The sequence below is a fragment of the Geotrypetes seraphini genome, chromosome 10 (genome assembly GCF_902459505.1).
Source record: "Geotrypetes seraphini chromosome 10, aGeoSer1.1, whole genome shotgun sequence".
NCBI classification, from domain to species: Eukaryota; Metazoa; Chordata; class Amphibia; order Gymnophiona; family Dermophiidae; genus Geotrypetes; species Geotrypetes seraphini.
Window position 1 is genome coordinate 22446267 of NC_047093.1, and position 23636 is coordinate 22469902.

Consider the following 23636-nt stretch of genomic DNA (forward strand, 5'->3'; position numbering starts at 1 on the left):
TGAACATGCCAACTGAGTGATTAAGCCTAAAAACTATTTGGCTGGTGGTTGGCACACTCTGAAGACTTAAAAAAATTTTTTGTGTGTACAAAAAGTATACTAAATATATTGTAGATGATGTCTTTGTTATAGAGATATGAGATTGTGACAGCAATAATATTTTTAGGCTAAAATGTAGCACTATCTTTATTTTCTCTTCTTTATTAATTTCCAGGTACTTTAGTTAGATTGTGAGCCTTCGGGACAGTAAGGGAATTTTTTAAGTACCTTCTTACTTCTCATTTATAATCTTAATGTATATTTTCTTCAAACCGCTTAGAACCTAACGGATGTAGCGGTATATAAGAAATGAATTACATTACATTACATAAAGCATGCCCTGTATTCAGAGACATTATCTTCAAAATGGAATGGAATCTTATCACTACAAGGCCTTGCACGGTGCACAAAGTGCGCGTGAAGGTGCAGTGCGCGTGCAAGCCCACCCGCGCGCGCACGTACAAAACTCGATACAACTTCAGGGCGCCGCTTCGGCGGCTCGTGCCGCCCCTGTAAGCGGACACCCAGCGAGGCCTCTGGCAAATGCGGCTCTGGACCCCCGCCGGGAGCTCCGTCCTTCCGGGACTTTTGGCCGGGGACGCGGCCAGGTCGAGGCCGGCACCATGTACCTACGGCTCGAAGCGAGGTGAGAGGCGAAAACGCCCAACAGCCGTCGCCAGCGCGCGCGCGCTCTACTTTCAAACGTACCATCGGCCTCGGCCCGCTGTCTCCTCCCCCGGGAGTCCCGCCCCCCTCCGACGCCACGTCTTTCCCTCGGCCGCGGTCCCACCCCCTCCGACGCAACTGACTGTTTCCGGGAGGGCGGGAGAGGGGAGACGCTGCGTCAGAGGGGGGCGGGGCTCCGGAGCAGGCGAGCTCCGGGGCCGGTCCCAGGCAACTTGTCTGAAGTGCTCCGGCCGCCGCCGCTGCTGCCTCAATGACACGTTCGAAGGTAGGAGCTGGAGACCGCGGGCGGGGAGGAGATGCGGTCACGGGTCGGGGGTTCTCGTGATGAGGGCAGTCCAATGCAGGCGCTGAATTAATGCTGGGACTTGATATGTCTGCAGAATGGACATGCTGGGGGGGGGGGGGATAAGAGAGAGGTGGGGAATCGTGCACGGCTGAAAAAAGGTTGTACTGGGGAGGGAGAAAGGAATGAAAAGCAAGGGACAGTGCTGGAGAGAGCAAAGATTATACGGGGGGGAGGGGGCTAGTGATGAAGAGCAAGAGAAAGTGCTGGAAAGAGCAAACATTTTACGGGGGGGCTAGTGATGAAGAGGAAGGGAGAGTGCTGGAAAAAGCAAAGGATGTATGGGGGAGAGTAATGAAGAGCAAGGGATAGTGCTAGAGGGAGCAAAGATTGTACTGGGGGGAAGGGAATGATAAAGAGGAAGGGATAGTGCTGGAAGAAGCAAAGGTTATACTGGGGGAGCGAGTGATGAAGAGGAAGGGATAGTGCTGGAGGAAGCAAAGGTTATAGGGGGAAGCGATGAAGAGGAAGGGATTGTGCTGGAGGAAGCAAAGGTTGTACTGGGGGAGGGAGTGATGAAAAGGAAGGGATAGTGCTGGAAGAAGTAAAGATTATACTGGGAGAGGGAGTGATGAAGGGGAAGGGATAGTGCTGGAGGAAGCAAAGGTACTGAGGAGGGAGTGATGAAGAGGAAGGGATTTTGTTGGAGGAAGCAAAGGTTGTGGGGGGCAGTGATGAAGAGGAAGATAGTGCTGGAGGAAGCAAAGGTTGTACTGGGGGAGGGAGTGATGAAGAGGAAGGGATAATGCTTTGAGAAGCAAAGGTTATACTGGGGGGAGGGAATGATGAAGAGGAAGGGATAGTGCTGGAGGGAGCAATAGTTGTTCTGGAGGAAGATGAATTCTGCTGGAGGAGGCAAAGGTTGTACTGGGAGTGGGAGTGATGAAGTGGAAGGGATTATGCTGGAGGAAGCAAAGGTTGTAGGGTGGAAGTGATGAAGATGAAAGGATTATGCTGGAGGAAGCAAAGGATGTATTGGGGGAAAGTAATGAAGAGGAAGGGATAGTGCTGGATGAAGCAAAGGTTGTGGGGAGGATTGAATGATGAAGAAGAAGGGACAGTTCTGGAGGGAGCAAAGATTGTACGGGGGGAAGGGAATGATGAAGAGGAAGGGATAGTGCTGGAGGGAGCAATGGTTGTTCTGGAGGGAGATGAATTCTGCTGGAGGAGGCAAAGGTTGTACTGGGAAGAGAGTGATGAAGAGGAAGGGATTATGCTGGAGGAAGCAAAAGTTGTAGGGGGGAAGTGATGAAGAGGAAGGGATTGTGCTGGAGGAAGCAAAGGTTGTACTGGGGGAGAGAATGATGAAGAGGAAGGGATTGTTATGGAGGAAACAAAGGTTGTAGGGGGAGTGATGAAAAGGAAGTGATTGTGCTGGAGGGAGCAAAGGTACTGGGGAGGGAGTGATAAAGAGGAAGGGATAGTGTTGGAAGAAGCAAAGGTTGTACTGGGAGAGGGAGTGATGAAGAGGAAGGGATAGTGCTGGAGGGAGCAATGGTTTTTCTGGAGGGAGATGAATTCTGCTGGAGGAGGCAAAGGTTGTAAGGTGGAAGTGATGAAGATGAAGGGATTGTGCTGGAGGAAGCAAAGGATGTATTGGGGGAGAGTAATGAAGAGGAAGGGATAGTGCTGGATGAAGCAAAGGTTGTGGGGGGAGGGAATGATGAAGAGGAAGGGACAGTTCTGGAGGGAGCAAAGATTGTACGGGGGGAAGGGAATGATGAAGAGGAAGGGATAGTGCTGGAGGGAGCAATGGTTGTTCTGGAGGGAGATGAATTCTGCTGGACGAGGCAAAGGTTGTACTGGGAAGAGAGATGAAGAGGAAGGGATTATGCTGGAGGAAGCAAAAGTTGTAGGGGGGAAGTGATGAAGAGGAAGGGATTGTGCTGGAGGAAGCAAAGGTTGTACTGGGGGAGGGAATGATGAAGAGGAAGGGATTGTTATGGAGGAAACAAAGGTTGTAGGGGGGAGTGATGAAAAGGAAGTGATTGTGCTGGAGGGAGCAAAGGTACTGGGGAGGGAGTGATAAAGAGGAAGGGATAGTGTTGAAGCAAAGGTTGTACTGGGAGAGGGAGTGATGAAGAGGAAGGGACAGTGCTGGAAGAAGCAAAGATTGTACAGGGGGAAAGGGAATGATGAAGAGGAAGGGATAATGCAGGAGGGAGCAATGGTTGTTCTGGAGGGAGATGAATTCTGCTGGAGGATGCAAAGGTTGTACTGGGGGGAGGGAGTGATGAAGCGGAAGGGAGGGACAGTGCTGGAAAAAGCAAAGGATGTACTGGGGAGGGAGGGATGATGTTAGAAGAAGCAAAGTTTGCACTGGGGGACGGAGTGATGAAGATGAAGGGATTGTGCTGGAAGAAGCGAAGGTTTTGAGGAGGGAATGATGATGAGGAAGGCAGAGTGCTGGGGAAAGCAAAGGTTGTACTGGAGGGGGAGTGATGAAGAGGAAGGGATCGTGCTGGAGGAATCAAAGGTTCTGTGGGGGAAGGGAGTGATGAAGGGAGAAGGAATGAAGGCATTGTAATGAGAGAAGTGACAGCAGGAGACATGGTGGAGGAAGCAATGGGAGGGGAGACATAAAGGACTAGGGGTAATAATGTCAGAAGCTGTGGAAGGGATTGTACAGGGAAAGTAAAGGAAAAAAAAGATGAGAAGGAATGGAAGAGAGGGTTAGTACCAGAGGAAGCAGTGGAAGAGGTAGTCATGTGTAGGGAGGTTGTAGTGGCAAGAAGTAATAACGGGGAAAGGGAATCTTTGGGGGTGTAGGGGCATTGCTGGGAGGAAAAAGGTAGTACCGAGGGGATGGAGGGAGGAAAATCGGTGGGTGGAGAGGAGGCAAGTTATAAGAGCTGAGATGAATGAGGGGAATAAATTACTACCAGTTTCTTATACAGAGGTTCCAGCTTTAGTTTTATAAAAGGATGGCCCCTGGCAGCTTCCAGACTAAGGAAGCAGGAGGAAAGAGGCCAGGCGTCTTCTCAGGGTTAAACTGAATTTGAGTGAATGTCTCCGTCCTGTGGTGTTCTCAGCACACTGCCTCTGTAATACTCTCTTGGTGGCTTTTGGGGGGAAGGGGCTGTGGGGAGAGCTCTCCTGGCATGCATCTTCCTCTCCCTCCCTCTGGTTACCAGGACAACGGAGGATTTTGGCTTAGTTTCTCCGCAAGCTTTAAGTTGGTTGTCAAATTCGTACACGATTGAGGGAGAAAGGCTAAAGCTATAAGAAACAGTTCTTTATAATTAAAACGTTAAGACTGCTCTTGCTCTGTGGGGACCTTTTCCTTTTTTTTTTTTTTTGCCCCTGGCACTGCTTTGCCTTCTCCTGCTGGTAACTTAATGTCCATTGTGCGCTGGAGAAGGGAATCACGTTGCTCGTCTGGGACAACAGAAACAGCCTATTTTTACGGTGGAGGTACAGGGGAAAGGGATAATGGAAAGGCGTTCTGAATGGATTCCAGGGGTTAACTGTGTTTCATGTATCGTTATTGAGCATCGAAATGTTTCCTGTTGGAACAATGCAAGAGGGATTTGCAAGCCTCTTTCCTTTTGCTAGGGATTTGTCATTTGTGAGCGGCTCCTTATATCTTCCTTCTGAAAAGAGGTGTTGAAATGAAACTCCAGTCACAGTTCACACACACTGAACTATTCTAGTCCCGTTCTGGGGAAGCCCATCAGCCCTTGCTACCAGTTAGGAAATGGGAACCTTTCATCTATATCTTATTTTTTCCACTTTGTCCAGGCTTGTGGTCCTGCCTCCAACCCTCTTCCCCCACCAACAGATCCCCCCAGTCTTTCATTTTCTCCCCTAATTTTTTTTCAAAGAGAGCCCCATGTTTATTTCATCCTTCTGTTTTGAGAGAAGGTTAAAGAGATTGGGATTTTGGAAAGGTAGTAACCCATGTTTTCTGTAACATTAAAGCAGAATCGTTTTAATAGAATCTAGAATAAAGATAATTTTCTTAACCAATTTATCACACTGGATTGGAAACCAAATTTGGAACTAATATAATATTGCTGTTTATTACATTTTTCCCCCCTTTTATTTACTAACTGATGTATAGTATAAGCATTACAAAGTATGACTACTGGTTGATGGATGTTATTCTGGTATTCAAATGCAGTGTTATTACCAGGCTTCCTGTTTATGTAGTTCATTATAGAGGTAGCTGTCATGAACATCTCAGGAAGTCCAAACAATGTTACACATCTCGGAGAAATGCCATCACATTGTTTTATGGACACTCACTCACAGAGAGAGAGTGAGAGAGACATACACAAAGCCAGAGACACACACACTCGGAGAGAGAGAGACATACACACAGACAGAGACACACACACTCAGAGAGAGAGACATATACACAGCCAGAGACACACACACTCGGAGAGAGAGAGACATTCACACAGACAGAGACACACACATTCGGAGAGAGAGACATATACACAGCCAGAGACACACACACTCGGAGAGAGAGAGACATACACAGAGACAGAGACACACACATTCGGAGAGAGAGACATACACACAGACAGAGACACACACACTCGGAGAGAGAGACATACACACAGCCAGAGACGCACACACTCGGAGAGAGAGAGACATTCACACAGACAGAGACACACATACTCGGAGAGAGAGAGATATACACACAGCCAGAGACACACACACTCAGAGAGAGAGAGACATACACACAGACAGAGACACACACACTCAGAGAGAGAGACATACACACAGACAGAGACACACACACCCGGAGAGAGAGAGAGAGAGAGAGACATACAGACAGAGACGCACACTCAGAGAGAGAGACACACACACTCAGAGAGAGAGAGAAAGAGAGAGAGACATTCACACAGACAGAGACACACACACTCGGAGAGAGAGAGACACACACAGACAGAGACACACTCACTCAAAGAGAGAGAGAGACATACACACAGACAAAGACACACTCACAGAGAGAGAAATACACAGAGACACACACACTCAGAGAGAGAGAAAGAGACATACACACAGAGACGCACACTCAGAGAGAGAGACATACACACAGACAGAGACACACACACTCAGAGAGAGAGAGACATACACACAGACAGAGACGCACACTCAGAGAGAAACGCACACACTCAGAGAGAGAGACATACGCACAGACAGAGACGCACACTCAGAGAGAGAAAGACATACACACAGACAAAGACACACACTCACAGAGAGAGATACACAGAGACACACACACTCACAGAGAGAGAGAGAGAGAGACGTACACACAGAGACACTCACAGAGAGAGAGAGACAGACACAGACAAACACACACTCACACACAGAGTGACACTCACGCAGAGAGAGAGAGACACACTCACACATACTCACAAAGAGACACACACTCACACAGAGACACAGAGAGAAAGAGCAATACACACAGACAGAGATACACACACTCACAGAGAAACACACTCACTCACACACAGAGAGAGACATACGCACACACAGAGACACACACACATTCACACAGAGAGAGTCATAAGCACAGATAGACACACACAGAACCAGGGGGTCAAGGGCAGAAACTTGACAGGGGCTTCTAAAACCTGCCTGTAGGCTATGCTTCCTGCAAGCTTAGAGGCCTTGGGCATTAGGCAATTGTCTTGTTTGCCCTAGTTAAACATGTTAAATTTGTCTGTCAAAATACAGCTACCTTTCAACATAAACTTAGGCTGTATGTTCTTTCTCTGTCTAGTCTGCGTGCCATCTACTCCCCCTTCTCCCTTACAGATCCTATGTACTTGTCCTAAGGTTTCTTGAATTCAGACACCTCCACCGGGAGGTCGTTCCACAAATTCATCACCCTCAGGTTACTTCTGAGTCTCTCCACTTTCACCTTTAGCCTATGCCCCCTTCATTCATCTCCTGGGCATTTATGCCACAAAGGTATTTAAACTTAGCAGAGAGAAGTTCATTTTTCTCCGTTTCTATCATATCCTATATCTCCACTCTCCTGTCTTTCTTCCAACGTATAATTGTTGAGATCTTTGCCTGTCCCCCATACTCTTTGATGAAGACCGCTGACCCTTTTGTCACATTCTGAGCCGACTCCATCCTGTTTATATCTTTTTGAAGGTGCGATCTCCAGAACTGCGTGATACTCTGATATCTCACCAGAGGCATTATCCCTTTCCCTACAGGCCAATTAGTGCCATTATTGAGTGGTAATTGGCACCATTTTGGACTTGCACGCACAACTTGCTATGCGTTATTCTCCAACGATGTATGCCCAAATTCCATGGCATGGAGCTCAAAAGAGGTTGTGGCCATGGGAGGTACACAGGCAGATCAGGGTTCCTAAAATTTGTGCAGTGTTACAGAGAACTGGGGAAGCGTGCCCAAATTTGGCGCAGGAAATTACACCCGATTTCAACAGGTATAAGATTTCACACCCAAATTAGCAGCCAATGCTATTCTATAATGGGCACTCATCTTTAAGCGCCCTTTACTGACTAGCCTAGAGAATGACACATTGACAGAATTTGTCCCCGTCTCCAACCTCATAGATAACCCCAGGAAACCATCCCATGTGATTCTTTAGTGCCTGTCTCAACCTCAGTCCTTCTACACCAGCATTCTTCAGTGCAAGGCTTGAGGGTCAGTGGCTGGGCCCATTCAATACTCTGATTCTTATGTGAGCCAAGAATAGGATAAAGAAGCCATTGTGACATCACTGAAGTGATTGGCTCTTAGGCATTGGTGGAATGAGACATTGTGACATCACAATATCTGCTCTGGATACCAGAGACTGTCATTCTTTAGTGTCTATCTCAACCTCAGTCCAAGGTTTGAGGACCAGTGGTTGTGCCCCTTCATACTCTGATTCTTCCCTCTCTCCTTTAAAGAATGATAAGGGGATAGTTTCCCGCGGTTATCTACGGAGACGGAGGTGGTGACAAATTCTGTCGCTGTGTCATTCTCTAGGTCTAGGGTAAGAAAAACATAAATGCATATAATGTTAGTTCCTGACTCTCAGTCTGTAAATTTCAGACTCTACCTGTACTAAACATTGTATCTCAAGTCTGTCTTCAGTTTCAGGATGAGTAAACTGAAAAATGAAAGTTTTAAGTAGCAGCTTGGGGCTTTGTTTGTCCCATAGATACGAGGAACAATTATTCTAGCCTGCATTTTTTTTCACCTTTCACTTTCCTTCTGCTCCTTTACATTAAACCAAGTGAGTATCTAGCACTGTGATTCATTTTTTTTTTTTCCTTATCTAATATTCCCTCGATCCCTTCCCTGCTCTAAATACTCCTGGACCAGAGATTGTATGACCTGGTCCCTATGGACCCTTAAGACCGTGGCCTGATTTTGAGCACTCGGACACATCGAGTCTTAGTGTTGTTTCTGTGGATTTGACTCTCCTGTGTTTTTCTGTCTGATTTTGAGCACATCATTCTAGTCTTTTTGAAAATCTATACATGCTTAATAAATTCTAAAACTGGTTCAGGATTTATAACAGAATATAGTGAAGCTAGTCTTATAGCCCATTACATTAACGGGTGCTAGAATATATGTGTGTGTGTCTCTCTTTATTTCTTTCTCTCTCTCTCTCTCTCTCCTTAGCCGCTTTCTTTCTTTCTGTCTTTCTTTTTCCTTGGCTGTCCATCACCACCCCTTGCCTGCTCCCCCTGTCCATTCTCCCTTCCTTTTACCTCCCCTGTGTCCACCACCACCCTCTTCACAGCTCTCCTTATGCAGCAGCAGCCCTTCTCCCTTTGTTTTACCTCCCCCCCTGTCCAGCAGCACCTTCCTTCTCCCCCTGTCCAACATTAGGCCTCCGTTCCTTTTTCTTCACCCCCCCTGTCCATCAGCACCTCTTTCCTTCTCCCCCTGTCCAGCAGTAGGCGTCCCTTCCTTTTTCTCCCCCCTCCTCCTTCTTATCCCTATGATACACTTATCTTGCTCTGCCCCTGATCAGAGGCTCCCGACAGCAGCCCAGTTGCACCCATTGGAAAAGTTCCCTCTGCGGCATCCCACACCCCTCCTGACGCGACTCCCGCTGTCTTTCTTTCTGTCTGTCTCTGTCCCTGGCCCCCTTTGTCTTTCTGTATATCTCCCTGCCCCTGTGTCTTTCGTCTTTTCTTTCTGTCTCCCTTCCTCCCTCTGTCTGTCTGTCCGAAGCAGCATTCCCTCCCCCTCCATTTCCCTTCCCCCACACCAGTTCCCTGTGCACCTGCCCCTGTGTCTTGTCTTCTTGTCTTTCCCTCTGTTTGTCTGTGCAAAGCAGCATTCCCTCCCCCTTCCATTTCCCTCCCCCCACACCAGTTCCCTGTGCAGCAGCATTAGCGTTTCCTCTACCCCCTTTCCCTTCCCACAGTCGCAACTACAAACGCGGACCCGAGTCTTTAGCCGGCCCCCCCCCTTCCCTTCCCTTTCCGCGGGCCCGACTACACATGGCGATTCAAGCAGCGTGTGCAGCAGTCTTCACACACTGCTTCGGGTCCTTCTACTGCCCTGATTTACTCTGGCACGTCCGGAGCAAATCAGGGCAGTAGAAGGGCCCGAAGCAGCGTGTGAAGACTGCTGCACACGCTGCTTAAATCGCCAGTCGAGCCCGCGGGAAGGGAAGGGGGGGGCGGCAAATGATTCGAGTCCCGGGCAGCGGAAAGTTGCTGGGCTCCTCGGTGGGGGCGCTGAGTGGCCGCGATCCCTCTCCTCCCACCCCACCCACCCCCCCGGAGGAACGGAGATCGGCGGCTACAGCCGCTGGCTTAGGCGTCTTCTATCCACTGCGGCCAACCCTAGCGGAAACAGGAAGTAGTCAGAGAGGGCGGCCGCAGTGGACAGAAGACAGCAAAGCCAGCGTTAGCGCGGTGCAGCGCTTTTCTCTTCATTTAAAAGCGGGTGAGCCGGCGAGAAGGAGGAGGTGGTGGTTTTGGCAGTGAGTGAGGGCGGGAGGAGGCAGTGAGTTAGGGCAGGAGTCGCCGGCTGTGCTGCGCTTTCCCGATCTGTCCGCCGCATACGCACTCTGGCCACGGACCTACGGATCACAGATCAGGGATTACAGATCACGCAGGTCTGAGTGCGCATGCGCGGCTAGCGTTTTATTATATAGGATTAGAAAAGTTACAGAGAGGGGCGACAAAAATGATAAAAGGGATGGGACGACTTCCCTATGAGGAAAGGCTAAAGTGGCTAGGGATCTTCAGCTTGGAGAAGAAATAGCTGAGGGGTGATATAATAGAGGTGTATAAAATACCGAGTGGAGTGGAAAGGGGTAGATGTGAATTGCTTGTTTACTCTTTCCAAAAATACTTGGACTAGAGGACATGCGATGAAGCTGCGAAAAGGGCGAACAGAATACTAGGAATGATTAAGGGGATCACAAACAGATCGGAGAAGGTTATCATGCCGCTGTACCGGGCCATGGTACACCCCCACCTGGAATACTGCATCCAGCACTGGTCGCCGTACTTGAAAAAGGACGCGGTACTGCTCGAAAGGGTCCAGAGAAGAGCGACTAAAATGGTTAAGGGGCTGGAGGAGTTGCCATACAGTGAGAGATTAGCGAAACTGGGCCTCTTCTCCCTTGTAAAGAGGATACTGAGAGGGGACACGATCGAAACATTCAAGATAATGAAGGGAATAGACTTAGTAGATAGAGACAGGTTGTTCATCCTCTCCAAGGTAGAGAGGACGAGAGGGCACTCGCTAAACTTAAAAGGGATTCTGTACAAACATAAGGAAGTTCTTCTTCACCCAGAGAGTGGTAGAAAACTGGAATGCTCTTCCGGAGCCCGTTATAGGGGAAAACACCCTCCAGGGCTTCAAGACAAAGTTAGACAAGTTCCTGCTGAACCAGAACGTACACAGGTAAGGCTAGTCTCATTTAGGGCACTGGTCTTTGACCTAAGGGCCGCCGCGTGAGCGGGCTGCTGGGCGCGATGGACTACTGGTCTGACCCAGCAGCGGCAATTCTTATGTACTAAGAAGTAGTTTTAAAACAAACTGGAGAAAATATTTCTTCACATAGCATGTAATTAAACTCGGGAATTTGTTGCTGGAGAATGTGGTGAAATCAATTAGCTTAGTGGGATTTAAAAAAGGTTTGGATAATTTCCTTAAAGGGAAGTCCGTAAGCCATTATTAAAATGGCTTGAGGAAATCCACTGTTTTTTCATAGGATAAGCGGCATAAAATCTGTTTTCCTAGTTGGGATCCAGCTAGGTACTTGGAACCTGGATTGGCCACTATTGGAAACAGTGGCCACAGGGCTCAGTCTTGGGCCCAATCCTATTCAACATCTTTATAAGAGACTTGGCAGAAGAGCTTCGAGGTAAAATAACATTATTCGCCGATGACGCCAAACTGAGTAATGTAGTGGGCAAATGCACAACAGACGAAGATTCAGTGCCCGACAACATGATGCATGACCTACTCCTACTGGAGCGATGGTCTAGGACATGGCAACTCAACTTCAATGCCAAAAAATGCAAAGTTATGCACCTGGGCAGCCAGAATCCATGCAAGTCTTATACCCTTAATGGCGAGATCCTAGCAAAAACGGTAGCAGAACGAGACTTGGGGATAATCGTCAGTGAGGACATGAAGTCTGCCAATCAAGTGGAGCAGGCTTCGTCCAAGGCAAGACAAATCATGGGCTGCATACGAAGGGGTTTCATCAGTCGTAAGGCGGAAGTCATTATGCCATTGTATAGATCCATGGTGAGGCCCCACCTGGAATACTGTGTGCAATTCTGGAGGCCGCATTATCGCAAGGATGTGCTGAGACTGGAGTCGGTGCAAAGAATGGCCACCCGGATGGTCTCGGGACTCAAGGATCTACCATACGAAAAACGGCTTGACAAATTACAGCTATACTCGCTCGAGGAGCGCAGAGAGAGGGGGGACATGATCGAGACGTTCAAGTATCTTACGGGCCGCATCGAGGTGGAGGAAGATATCTTCTTTTTCAAGGGTCCCACGACAACAAGAGGGCATCCGTTGAAAATCAGGGGCGGGAAACTACGAGGTGACACCAGGAAATTCTTTTTCACTGAAAGAGTGGTTGATCGCTGGAATAGTCTTCCACTACAGGTGATTGAGGCCAGCAGCGTGCCTGATTTTAAGGCCAAATGGGATCGGCACATGGGATCTCTTCACAGGGCAAAGGTAGGGGAGGGACATTAAGGTGGGCAGACTAGATGGGCCATGGGCCCTTATCTGCCGTCTATTTCTATGTTTCTATGACACTGGGCTTGATGGACCTTCGTTCTGTCCCAGTATGGCAATTCTTATGGTGTTTTGTGTAGAAATACTAGTCACAACTTGAGGCAGGGTCTTTCATCTGTCCATGCACTTAGAAATCCTATTGCTTTCCACCTGTATGCACTGTTTCTTTATGTGTCTATGTAATGTATATAGCAAATAGTAAGCAGGAGTTTTTAAAGGTAATATTACAGTTCAAGCTTTCTGAACAAGAGAAGGGAGTGGAATTGGAATTGATCCGGGGATTTTCTGAATAGTTTCATGAAGGTTTTGATATATTTGTTTATTAGCTGTGGGGGGGGGGGATTTTTTTGTGCAGTAATATTTGTAAGTTTTGTAGCGCTTATTATATAATGTACAAAATTGTGAATCATTTATTGCACATTTATAGTTTGAAAATCAATAAAGAATTAAAAAAAAAAAAAAAAAAAGATTTCCAATGCTAGTAATTTTCAAATAACTTTTCTCTGGCTGTATAGGAATATATTCTTATATGTGTGAGCAAAATCGTGGAACAGGCCGCAAATTTTGTCAGACCTGGGAGTGTTTCTGGCAGGACCTTACACCGTATGCTCGCAGTAGACTCTTGAATTGTTAGGACTCTCTTTACCTCTCTGTTTTGATAGCAGCATTGGACTCTTTTTTTGGGGGGGGAGGGAAGGGAGGGGAGGGGAGGGTGTGAGTTTGCACTGTTGTTATTTGGACATGTATGCAACTGATATTTGTATGTTTTCGCTGGAATAATAAAAAACATTTGAACATATGTGTGAGCAAAAAGCCACTTAGGCCCAGTTTTAAAATCATTGTGCTGCAATTTTTTTCCCATTGTGTACAGAGCAGACTGTGGCAGTGTCAGAAAGTATTCCAGGAGACTTCTGACCCCTTAATATTAAAAAAAAAAAAGGGATCAAACTGACCTTTGTTTCTGCCTGGTGATGCTGGAGTTGTGAAATCCACCGAACTGTATTATAGACAGCGAGGCAGCTCTACTAGTCTGTAGCAGCGGAAAAAGCATTTGAAGCACAGGTTTTCTGGGAAGCGTCTTTCATTTTGTGTTAAAGTTCAGTTTGAGGAAGAGGAATGCTCAGTGAGAGAGCGAGTGAGTAGTACACTTCTCCGTATTCGCGGTTTCAACATTCGCGATTGCGATTATTCACAGTTCTTAGCTTACTGGCTCCTCCCCCCAAATTACATCAGCTTGCATAGAGAAATCGCTGATTCCAAGCGTTTACAGAGAAAATCGCTGATTCCCAGCACTTTCTTCACCGTGTTTTGCCTCTCCTTCAGGAACAGGCCAGGTCTCCCACCATGTTATTCGCGGTTTCACCATATTCATAAGAACATAAGAAGTTGTCTATGGCCACATAACTTACGGTGCCATTTACAGAATTTGGTCCTATGTCTATAATGTTATTGTTGATTTTATTGGTGATGCTGTTTGTGTATTGTTTTTTGTTTTTTTTTTTTATAAATACAGTGGTACCTTGGTTTACAAGTGCACCGGTTTGAGAGTGTTTTGCAAGACGAGCAAAACATTTGCAAAATCGGTGCCTCGGAAACCGAGTATGGCTCGATTTACGAGCACCCCCCCCCCCCCCCCCCGCAATCCGGCACCCCCCCCCCCCGCGATCTGCCACCCCCCCTGCCTCGAACCGGCACCCCCCTGCCATGATCCGACCCCCCCGCCATGATTGGGCACCCCCCCGCCACGATCCGACCCCCCCCCCCCAACATGATTGGGCACCCTCTGCCACTTCTTACCCTCATCTGGGCACTCTTGAAAATCGACCTTCTCCTCTGCTGGGCCTTGAGCATCTGAGCATTCTCAAGTCCTGCGAGTTCAGCATTCGCGGTTGCAATTATTCACGGTTCTTAGCTTACTGGCTCCTCCCCCAAATTACATCAGCTTGCATAGAGAAATCGCTGATTCCAAGCGTTTACAGAGAAAATCGCTGATTCCCAGCACTTTCTTCACCATGTTTTGCCTCTCCTTCAGGAACAGGCCAGGTCTCCCACCATGTTATTTGCGGTTTCTCTGACTAATTTTATAAATTACCTCTAATCCTAATTTTATAAATTACCTCTAATCCTATCCCTATAACCTTACCTCTACTCTTATCTGTACCCAGCAATTGTTATGTTCTTAAAGTAACTTAAAAGAGGCGCTATATAAATATGTGGACATTTGAATATCAATTTAATGAGAGTGAATTTCTGGCAGTCTATTTTGGATTCAATAAACACAGCTACAACTGTTTTCCCAAGAAAATTAGCCCGCTAACCAGATTAGCACACGCTAGCCAAAAAACTATCACCTGCTGAAGAGGAGACGGTAGCGGCTAGCGCGCGATAGGGCCTTAACGCGCTTTCGTAAAAGGAGCCTTTTGTGTGGTGATTATATCATGACTATGTGAAGAGAATGGATTGCAAGTGGCAAGGACGGGGGGGGGAGGGGGGCTCAACAGGTGACAAACGAGCCTTTCCAGATCCCGCTGTTAACGTCTCGTCCTAAGGATCTCTTCACAGACCAGTTCAGTTATGTCTGAACTGTAGCAGCTATTAACTGTAGCTGGGCATCGCTAATTAGAGAGAGAGAGAACATTTCCCCATATGCTGCATCATTTATTCCTTTTTTAATTTCATGTTACATTAACCATCTTTTCAAGGTGTTCTTGAGCCTAAGACTTAAATTGGAAATCAAATATACTAACCAGAGCTATAACTGATCTGCATGCACATTCCCTGGACCTTGAGCCTCTTCCATCAGGCACAGAATGGACTTCACATACCTTAATAGGCCTTATTTGGCAAATAATCTAATCTAATCTAATCCTTAGGTTTGTGTACCGCATCATCTCCACGTTCGTAGAGCTCGACGCGGTTTACAGTAGGAGAAATAGGAAGGAACTACAACAGAGGGTTAGAGGTAGAAGTGTGAAGAAAATTTAGAGGACTTGGGATGCCAAGATATAAGAGTTTCCTTGATTCCTAAGTTGGAGGTAGACTTACATTTTTTGCTCAGTCAAATAAAAATGAACAACTTGGCACTGAATAAAATCGGACAGACTTCCGTTTCCCTTAAATGGAACATCATTTTAATTTTACCTTGTTTATGGGTTGTTTCTAAAGTTCACACTAGAGATAGAAAATGCATGGATTGTATTTCACGTACAGAGATTTTAATTTGTAGAAATACTTTGCTTTTCAAATACTGTATATTTTCAGATAAGTGAGCAGCTTTCTTCGGGACCAAAATGGCACTTGAACAGGGCGGTGCGATACCATTTAATTGCTCATAAACATTTCCCAGAAATTTGCAGTGCTTTTCGTTGGCTTATCTAAATAAGCATTCATTTGTTTTATGTTTTGCAGATCTTCTGGAGAATAGTGTAATAGGGATTAAAACATCGGGCTAGAGTCTGGCCAAATTTCAGATTTTGCACCGAAACCATCCTGAAATCCAGATTCAATCATGCTTCGGTGTCAGCCGAAAATACAAGTGTATTTTAATTTGAAATTGAAACTCGCCACTCTCCCCTACCCAAACGCCCTCCTTGGATCCACCTTCAAAACTCTGGTGGTCTCTTTGGGGCAAGAGGGATCCCTAGTTACTCCCGCTCATACTGTTTCAATTTAAAAATGGTTGCCGTAATCTCCTGCAGAATTCGCATAGTAATTACTGTATTTTGACTGTGGAGACAGCAGATGGAAGAGCAACTTGAGATCGCTCCTACCCCAAAGAGCCCACCGGACCACAAAGGCTTTGAAGGTAGGCCCAGGGCTACTAGCTATTCTGCTCAGTTTCATGCATAATCTTTGGCACACATCCTAAAATTTTGTTGAATAGAGCACATGATAGCCATTTGGTATTGGCAGTTGCAAGGGGCAGGAGTGAGGGGGCTTTGCTCTTGCCCCCAATGACCCAAGGTGTGGGCTGGGAGGGGGATTAGAGGACTTGTTTTTGTTGGGTTATTTTGAAGGTACAAAAAAAATGAAAAGGACTTCCATATATGTTGATGCACATCTGGACTACTGCAATTCCCTTTACCAAGGTATAAACCAAGATACAAAACACTGCAGTTAAACTCATCTACAAGGCTAAAAAATTACGATCATGTTACTCCTCTCTTGAAACACGCTCACTGGTTACCCATATCCCTCACTGCATCTCCTTCAAAATCTTACTTCTTGTTTTACATTACATTAGTGACTTCTATTCCGCCTATACCTTGCAGTTCTAGGCGGATTACAAAAGAGCTAACTGGACATTTCCAGGATAGTTATAATTTTTTGTTACAAGTGAGATAAGAAAGCTGGATATTTCCAGGAGAAATTGCGAATTAGATAACAAATAAGGTAAGTGGATATTTCTAGGCAATATTACAAATAGGATAACAATTTTTTGTTACAAGTGACATAAGAAAACTGGATATTTCCAGAAGAAATTGTGAATTAGATAACAAATAAGGTAAGTGGACATTTCTAGGCAATATTAAAAATAGGATAACAATTTTTTGTTACAAGTGAGATAAGAAAGCTGGATATTTCCAGGAGAAATTGCGAATTCGATAACAAATAAGATAAGTGGACATTTCTAGACAATATTACAAATAGGATAACAATTGGGAAAGCTGGACATTTCCAGGAGCTTTACATTTTAGGGGACTGTAAATCTTGGTTGATATTTAGAAGAGGAAAAGATTACCAGAGAAATGGAGGCTTTGAGAGGGGATTTTACCAGGGAGGAGAGGAGTGAGGGTGAGAGTTAAGGAGTTTCTTGAATAGCAGGGTTTGGATCTCTCTTCGAAATGTTTTGAGGTCACTTGTTGTTGTCAGCAGGTTGGAAATGGAGTGGTTGAGTTTTGCTGCTTGAGTCGCAAGTAGGTTGTCAAACATCAAAACAAGAAAATACACCAGTTTTCATTGACAGACTATTGATCCCTCACAATATTGTGACTATTACGAACTCCTCAACAGAGTCTCCTTTCAATTCCTTCACTTCGCTATATATTTTATGACACAACACGTAAAACAATCTTTTCTGTTGCAGCCCCTACTTTATGGAACACGCTTCCAAGTCATATCGCGAATGAAATATCCTTACTCATATATAGGACGAATCTAAAGACCTTTCTATTTAAGGATGCCTTTACTCCCTAAGAAGTAGTTTACCCTTCCCAATGTGTAAGGCCCTTATATTTGTTTTTGTTTTTTTTTATATTGTATTTTTTTCCTCCCCCCCCCCTTTTGTATCTCTAGTCAATATGCCAATATGCTCTTATAATTATATGTCCTCGTCTGTTGTTTTTATTTTTAATCCCTCTATTTTTAACTTTATTGTAACCTACTGTAAACCACCTAGACATAATGATAGGCGGGATATCAAATATATTTGAAACTTGAAAAGAATTTTACGCATATTGTACAGTGTGTAAAAATACATTTCTTTCTTCTTGTTTCAGAAAAGAAATGACCTTTCCCAAGAGGAGTTCTTCTTTTGACAAATTCATGAACCATCGCGCACCGGCAAACTGCCGCTATAAACCTACTTGGTATGAACATGCTGCTAACTGTTATACCCATGCAGTAAGTGCATTCATCTCTCTTCTGGCTATCATCAGTTTAACCTGAAAATGTAAAATATTACTTTGTCTTTGTGACAGACTTTCGCAATGTTTACGTTATTTTACAAGCAAGAGCTACTTTGGCCAAAAATCTCCATGAGATTCAGGACTCTAGTGGCTTAGTAAACAGAAGGGGGGGGTGGACCGCCCCAGGCACCATTTTGTTAGGGGTGCCGGCACCTCTCCGCCGCCCATCCCTCTTGCCTTTTTTTTTTTCCAGGTGGGAAGGGGGAAGGGATGGTTCGGGAGGGGGGCAGCCTCTGATGCCAGTGGGGAGTGGGCATCCCTCCTGCCAATTTTCTCTTCTGGGGGGATGGGGACAGAATGGGGGGGGGTTGTTGGTTGGTTGGTTGGTTGGTTCCCAGTGCTGGGACGTTGGGGAGTGCTTTTTTTTTAATGGGGCAGATATTGTGCATGTGTAACACACACACATCTGTCCATTAAAAGAAAAAAAGGTTTCCTACCCCGAACAGCTGAGTGGCAGGAGGCTGATTTCGGGGCTTCCCCTGCTTCTCAGCTGCTCGGGCTTCCCTTTGCTGGCTTTGCACATGTGTGAGAGTCGCTCACACCAATCAACTGAATGAGTGAGACTAGAACCTCCGCGCTAATCATTTGCATGCAGTTGTTTTGGTACATCAATTGCTCTTCCAAAGTCGGCCAGAGAATCAGCCAACAGCGATCCAGTCGGTATTAGCGCTTATGTTTAGCGCATGCAAGCCTTTGGCAGGTAATCATATTCCTTATGTCCAAGTCCAGAAAGAGTCCAAAAATACTAGGACTAGGGGACTTGCGATGAAGCTGCTAAGTAGTAAATTTAAAACAAACCAGAGAAAATATTTCTTCACTCCTTGTGTAATTAAACTCTGGAATTCATTGCTGGAGATTGTGGTGAAAGCAGTTCACTTAGCAGGGTTTAAAAAAAGGTTTGACTAACTTCCTAAAAGAAGTTCATAATCCATTATTAAGGTGGACTTGGGGAAATCCACTGCTTATTCCTAGGATCTTGCCAGGTACTTGTGACCTGGGCTGACCACTTTGGAAATAGAATAATGAGTTTGATGGACCTTTGGTCTGTCCCAGTATGGCGGCTTTTATGTTCTTAGGTTATGTTCATAAGTTGCGGCACCTGGATTATAGCATTGCCCTGTAATGCCTAACTTTTACTTTAAAAGGTTTGATAGCAGAGACCCAAAGGTAAGCCGGTGGCGATCACTGCTTTGCAGGTGTTAAACCCAGAAGTTCAGTGCTGGGCCATGTCCAAGTGGTGATATTCAGCACTTAACCAGTTATGGGTTACTACATAGAGACAGCACTGACTTTTATGTGATCCTATTTATGAGATTAATCTAGCCAGTTACAAAGTGTTGAATATCGTCACTTAACTAGACAAGTGCCAGCCCTGCTTCCAGAACGCCCCCCAAATAACTCAGTTTCAGTGAGGTATTAACAGGTTATTTCAGCGGTACTGACCTGTTAAGGGCCACTGAAAATTAGTAGCTGGCCTCGGAGAGGTGTTTTTGACCAGCCAGGAGTCATTTCTGGCTGGATAAATCATTTTCAAAATTGACCCCGTAGAATTCTAATGCGTTAATAGTTTAGCCAAAGCTTAGATGATAAAGTGTTGAACTGATGAAGTTAAGAGGTGATAGGCTCCGGAGTAATCTAAGAAAATACTTTTTTACAGAAAGGGTAGTAGATGCGTGGAACAGTCTCCCAGAAGAGGTGGTGGAAACAGAGACTGTAAAGCAAAAAACCAAATCCAAGGAGGAAAACAAGGTTCAACTGTCTGCAGTGAAAAACAATCCAGAACAAACAAAGCAAAAAACTGCAGACCTTGTACACGATGCAGGCAGGCTTTATTATGACAAGTAAATATAGGTTAAAAACCTTTTACCAGGTGAGGGACCCAACACGGTCCGTGTTTCGGACTAACCTTCGGGCGGTTTTTTCAGCATGTCACCTATCGGCTAATCACCCAAGGCTTTTTTCTTTTGATAATTTTCTGCTTTACCAAATTTGGACCCCTGACGAAGGTTAGTCCGAAACACGGACCGTGTTGGGTCCCTCACCTGGTAAAAGGTTTTTAACCTATATTTACTTGTCATAATAAAGCCTGCCTGCATCGTGTACAAGGTCTGCAGTTTTTTGCTTTGTTTGTTCTGGAAACAGAGACTGTGTCTGAATTCAAAAGGGCCTGGGATAGGCACGTGGGATCTCGGGCAGACTAGATGGGCCATTTGGCCTTTATCTGCCATCATGTTACAATGTTTCTAAAACCATAAAGTTCTGTGACATCACAATGCAGGTGTAAAGAGCCTTAGCCTATAGAAAGAGGAGATGCAAATGTTAAGAGCCTTAGCCAATAGGGAGAGGAGGAGATAGTAGATGCTGTGGTTGGGTCATTTGGCCTTTATCTGCCATCATGTTACAATGTTTCTATAAAGTTCTATGACATCACAATGCAGGTGTAAAGAGCCTTAGCCAATAGAGAGAGGAGGAGATAGTGGATGCTGCAGATGGGCCATTTGGCCTTTATCTGCCATCATGTTACAATGTTTCTAAATGACAAAATTATTTCAGTACAAGCTGAATATCTTCAATAAATATATCTACACATAAATGATATTCACCCACATTCTAAATATCAGAGATAATAAGCCACGTTTCTTAAAAGGTTTTTTAACCGGAGAAAAAGACCTCAGTGTTTCTCAGGATCAAGCCTGGGAAATTTTCTATAGCAAATACTTTGTTGCCATAGAGAAATACATCCTTGGTCTTAAAAAAACTCCGTTATATCTTATATCAATCACTATTGTATTACTTTGAAGTAATCACTGTTAAGCCATTTGTCATAGGTATTCAATATATTTCCAACAAATAAGAAAACAAACACTTATATTTTAGTCTTCTGATATTACAAAATCACTGCAGTCTGCAGCTGAAGCCAAGTGCAAATCTATCGCACTCAAGAGGCTAATTTAGATTTCACTTATAGATTTCAAGTTTCAAGTTTATTAGGATTTTATATACCGCCTATCAAGGTTATCTAAGCGGTTTTTACAATCAGGTATTCAAGCATTTCTCTATCTGTCCCGGTGGGCTTACAATTTATCTAACATACCTGGAGAATTAAGTGACTATGGAGGATTAAGTGACTTGCCCAGGGTCACAAGGAGCAGCGTGGGATTTGAACCCACAACCCCAGGGTGCTGAGGCTGTGGCTTCAACCACCACGCCACACACTCCTCCTTTTAGATATCCCATAGATTTCTTTTAGCTATCCCGACAGGCCCTGTTTTGCGTATCCGCTATATCAGGGGATTATCTGAAAAACACAATGGATCTAGTAACTTTTAAGAATAACTATTTTCTGTAAACTATATCTTACTGCAAAATTACTCACTCTAAAGTAAGAGCTACCGCTTCAATGATTCTCTTCTTAAGAAATGGCGGCTCAGCGTCTGTCCGAGTTTTTAAGGCGAAAGAGGAAGTACACACCAACCAATCACAGTTGTCTAAAAACGGGAGAACTGCCAATCGCAGTCACTTCCGGTTAGAATTTCAAAAAAATGTGCACCATTCTATTCTAGCATTCAATCCATACGAGGTATAAGTTTTCAATTTAAATATCCATTTTTGTTCTCTTTGTCTGATTTGTCCCTTCCCTTATTTGATGGATGCAAATGATCTATAATCCAGCAGCGCATTTCTGAAAAGGTGTGATTAGTGTCTAAACAATGTTGCACCATAGGTGCACAGACAAGATCTATGTTCAATGATTCTTGTTTTAAAGTGTCTTGAAGTCTGTCCGATATATAATAAATTACATGGGCAACATATAGCATAAATTATTCCACTCGTATCGCAGGTGGTATATGATGTCAATGTATATTCTCTCTTATCAGATGGATTAATGAATGATTTACCTTCCTGAATATTATTACATACTGAACAATGTCCGCATTTATAGTGTCCCACTTGCCCACCCTGGCTGCTCCATGATTCAATGGTTTGTGTTGCTCCCTTACTAGCTGGACACATTAGTTCCTGTAAATTCTTATTTCTAGAATAAGCTGTCGTTATTTGTACATCTTGAAAGCAAGGATGTATAGATAAACAATTCCAATGTTTCCTCAAGATTTTAGCAAAGAACTAAACTTGTTGTGAATGCCGTATTGTTGTTCAATACACATACTAGCTTCTCAGCTTCGGGTTCAGGTACCATATACTGTAGTAATAAGTCCCTTTGATTATTTAATGCTCGTGTATATGCTTTTTTTTTTGTGTTCAAATCTATTTTTATTAAGCAAAAGTAAATACAATAAGCATAACAACCATGGTATGCATTTTTAACAAACACCCGCGGAGGACTGGACTCTTATGCCCTCCCCGGACCCACCTCACCCCCCTCCCACAGCAAAGAAACCCCAACCCCCCACCCCCCCTTCCCCCTCCCCCCTCAGATACCGAAAACTTTTAGGCAGGGAACATCAAAGACACATAGAAGCACAGATTCAGAGGTGAAGTCTATTCAAAACACGGCTACGACTCTCAGGAGTCAAAATGTTCAAATACGGAGTCCAAGTGTGAACAAAGCATTGTGTGTGTAGATTTCTCTTGTGCCTAAGCACAGAATCAATAAATTCTGAGATCCTTTCTGAAATTAAATGAAAACCATCTAGCCAAGCAAGCAGAAGAGGCTTCTGTCGGCTTGAATTGCTTGTCACTGCCCCTTCCCCCCCATATTCAGCAGCATTAAAGCAAGCAGTGCCACTGAATATCACTTCTGACCACTGCCAAAAAGTAGGCAGGTCTGCGGCAGCATTAGGAAGTAGCCCAGGGTTAGGTAGGTGCCGGCACCCTGATAAACCTTTGTACCTTCACTTCTGCTCAGATGCCATCCCTGAGAACAACTACCCCCTAATTCTAGAAAGTTGCATGCCCACATTTCCAAATAGTGTACAGATTTGTATACAGCACTTACAGAATAAGTTCAGTTTTGCATGTAAATTAATAGATTAATTAGATGTTAATTGGCTTTAACACAATTCTGTCCAATAATTGCTTAATTGGCTTTAATTGTGTATAACTGCCTTTAGTTGGTATTCTATGAGAGTAGTTTGGTAAATTTCCATGAAATGGCGTCACAGTCTATTAACCTCCCCCTTTACAAAACCACAATAGCGGTAAACGATAAACAAAAAGGAAACTATGCTGTCTATTAGTTTTTATTTCTGAAGAAATAATATAGTAATTAATTAAGCTGCATTTGATAAAGGAGGCAGTGATATGAGCCAAGTCAAAACATCTGCATTGGATTATTATTATTTTTTTTTTATAAATCTTTATTGATTTTTAAACTTTGACAATGCAATACAAATATCTGAACATAAATATTTCATAAAAAGCATTATTAAACTTACAATTTATACTTAGAACAATCATTTTCTCCCCCCCTTACCAAATTACTACAATAAGACAAATTATGTAATTATATTATAATTAAGTATTTTAATAAACAAAATATCTTTCCCTCCCCTGGATGTGTAAGCAATTCTACCAACCTCAAAAAAATAAATAAATACATTACAATTATTATGATGTTACAAATATAGTCATTGGACTCCACACTCTATTAAATGTCCTGCTAAACCCCAAACACTCTGCATTCATTTTTTCATATTTATACG

At 44.5% G+C, this 23636-nt stretch overlaps 1 protein-coding gene across 2 annotated transcripts in view; it reads left to right on the top strand.

Annotated features, from left to right (window-relative positions):
- Positions 1-500: 500 nt before the first annotated feature.
- The window catches only part of MMD (monocyte to macrophage differentiation associated), a 44360-nt gene continuing 21224 nt past the window's right edge, over positions 501-23636 (top strand). The window contains exons 1-2 of one of the 2 annotated variants that reach the window (XM_033961391.1): positions 501-685; positions 17785-17908. In XM_033961391.1, the coding sequence (XP_033817282.1) occupies positions 663-685; positions 17785-17908 (147 nt within the window). In that variant the 5' untranslated portion in view covers positions 501-662. Of the gene's footprint in view, positions 686-846; positions 992-17784; positions 17909-23636 lie in introns of those variants that run through there. The other variant, XM_033961392.1, reaches the window with a different exon arrangement.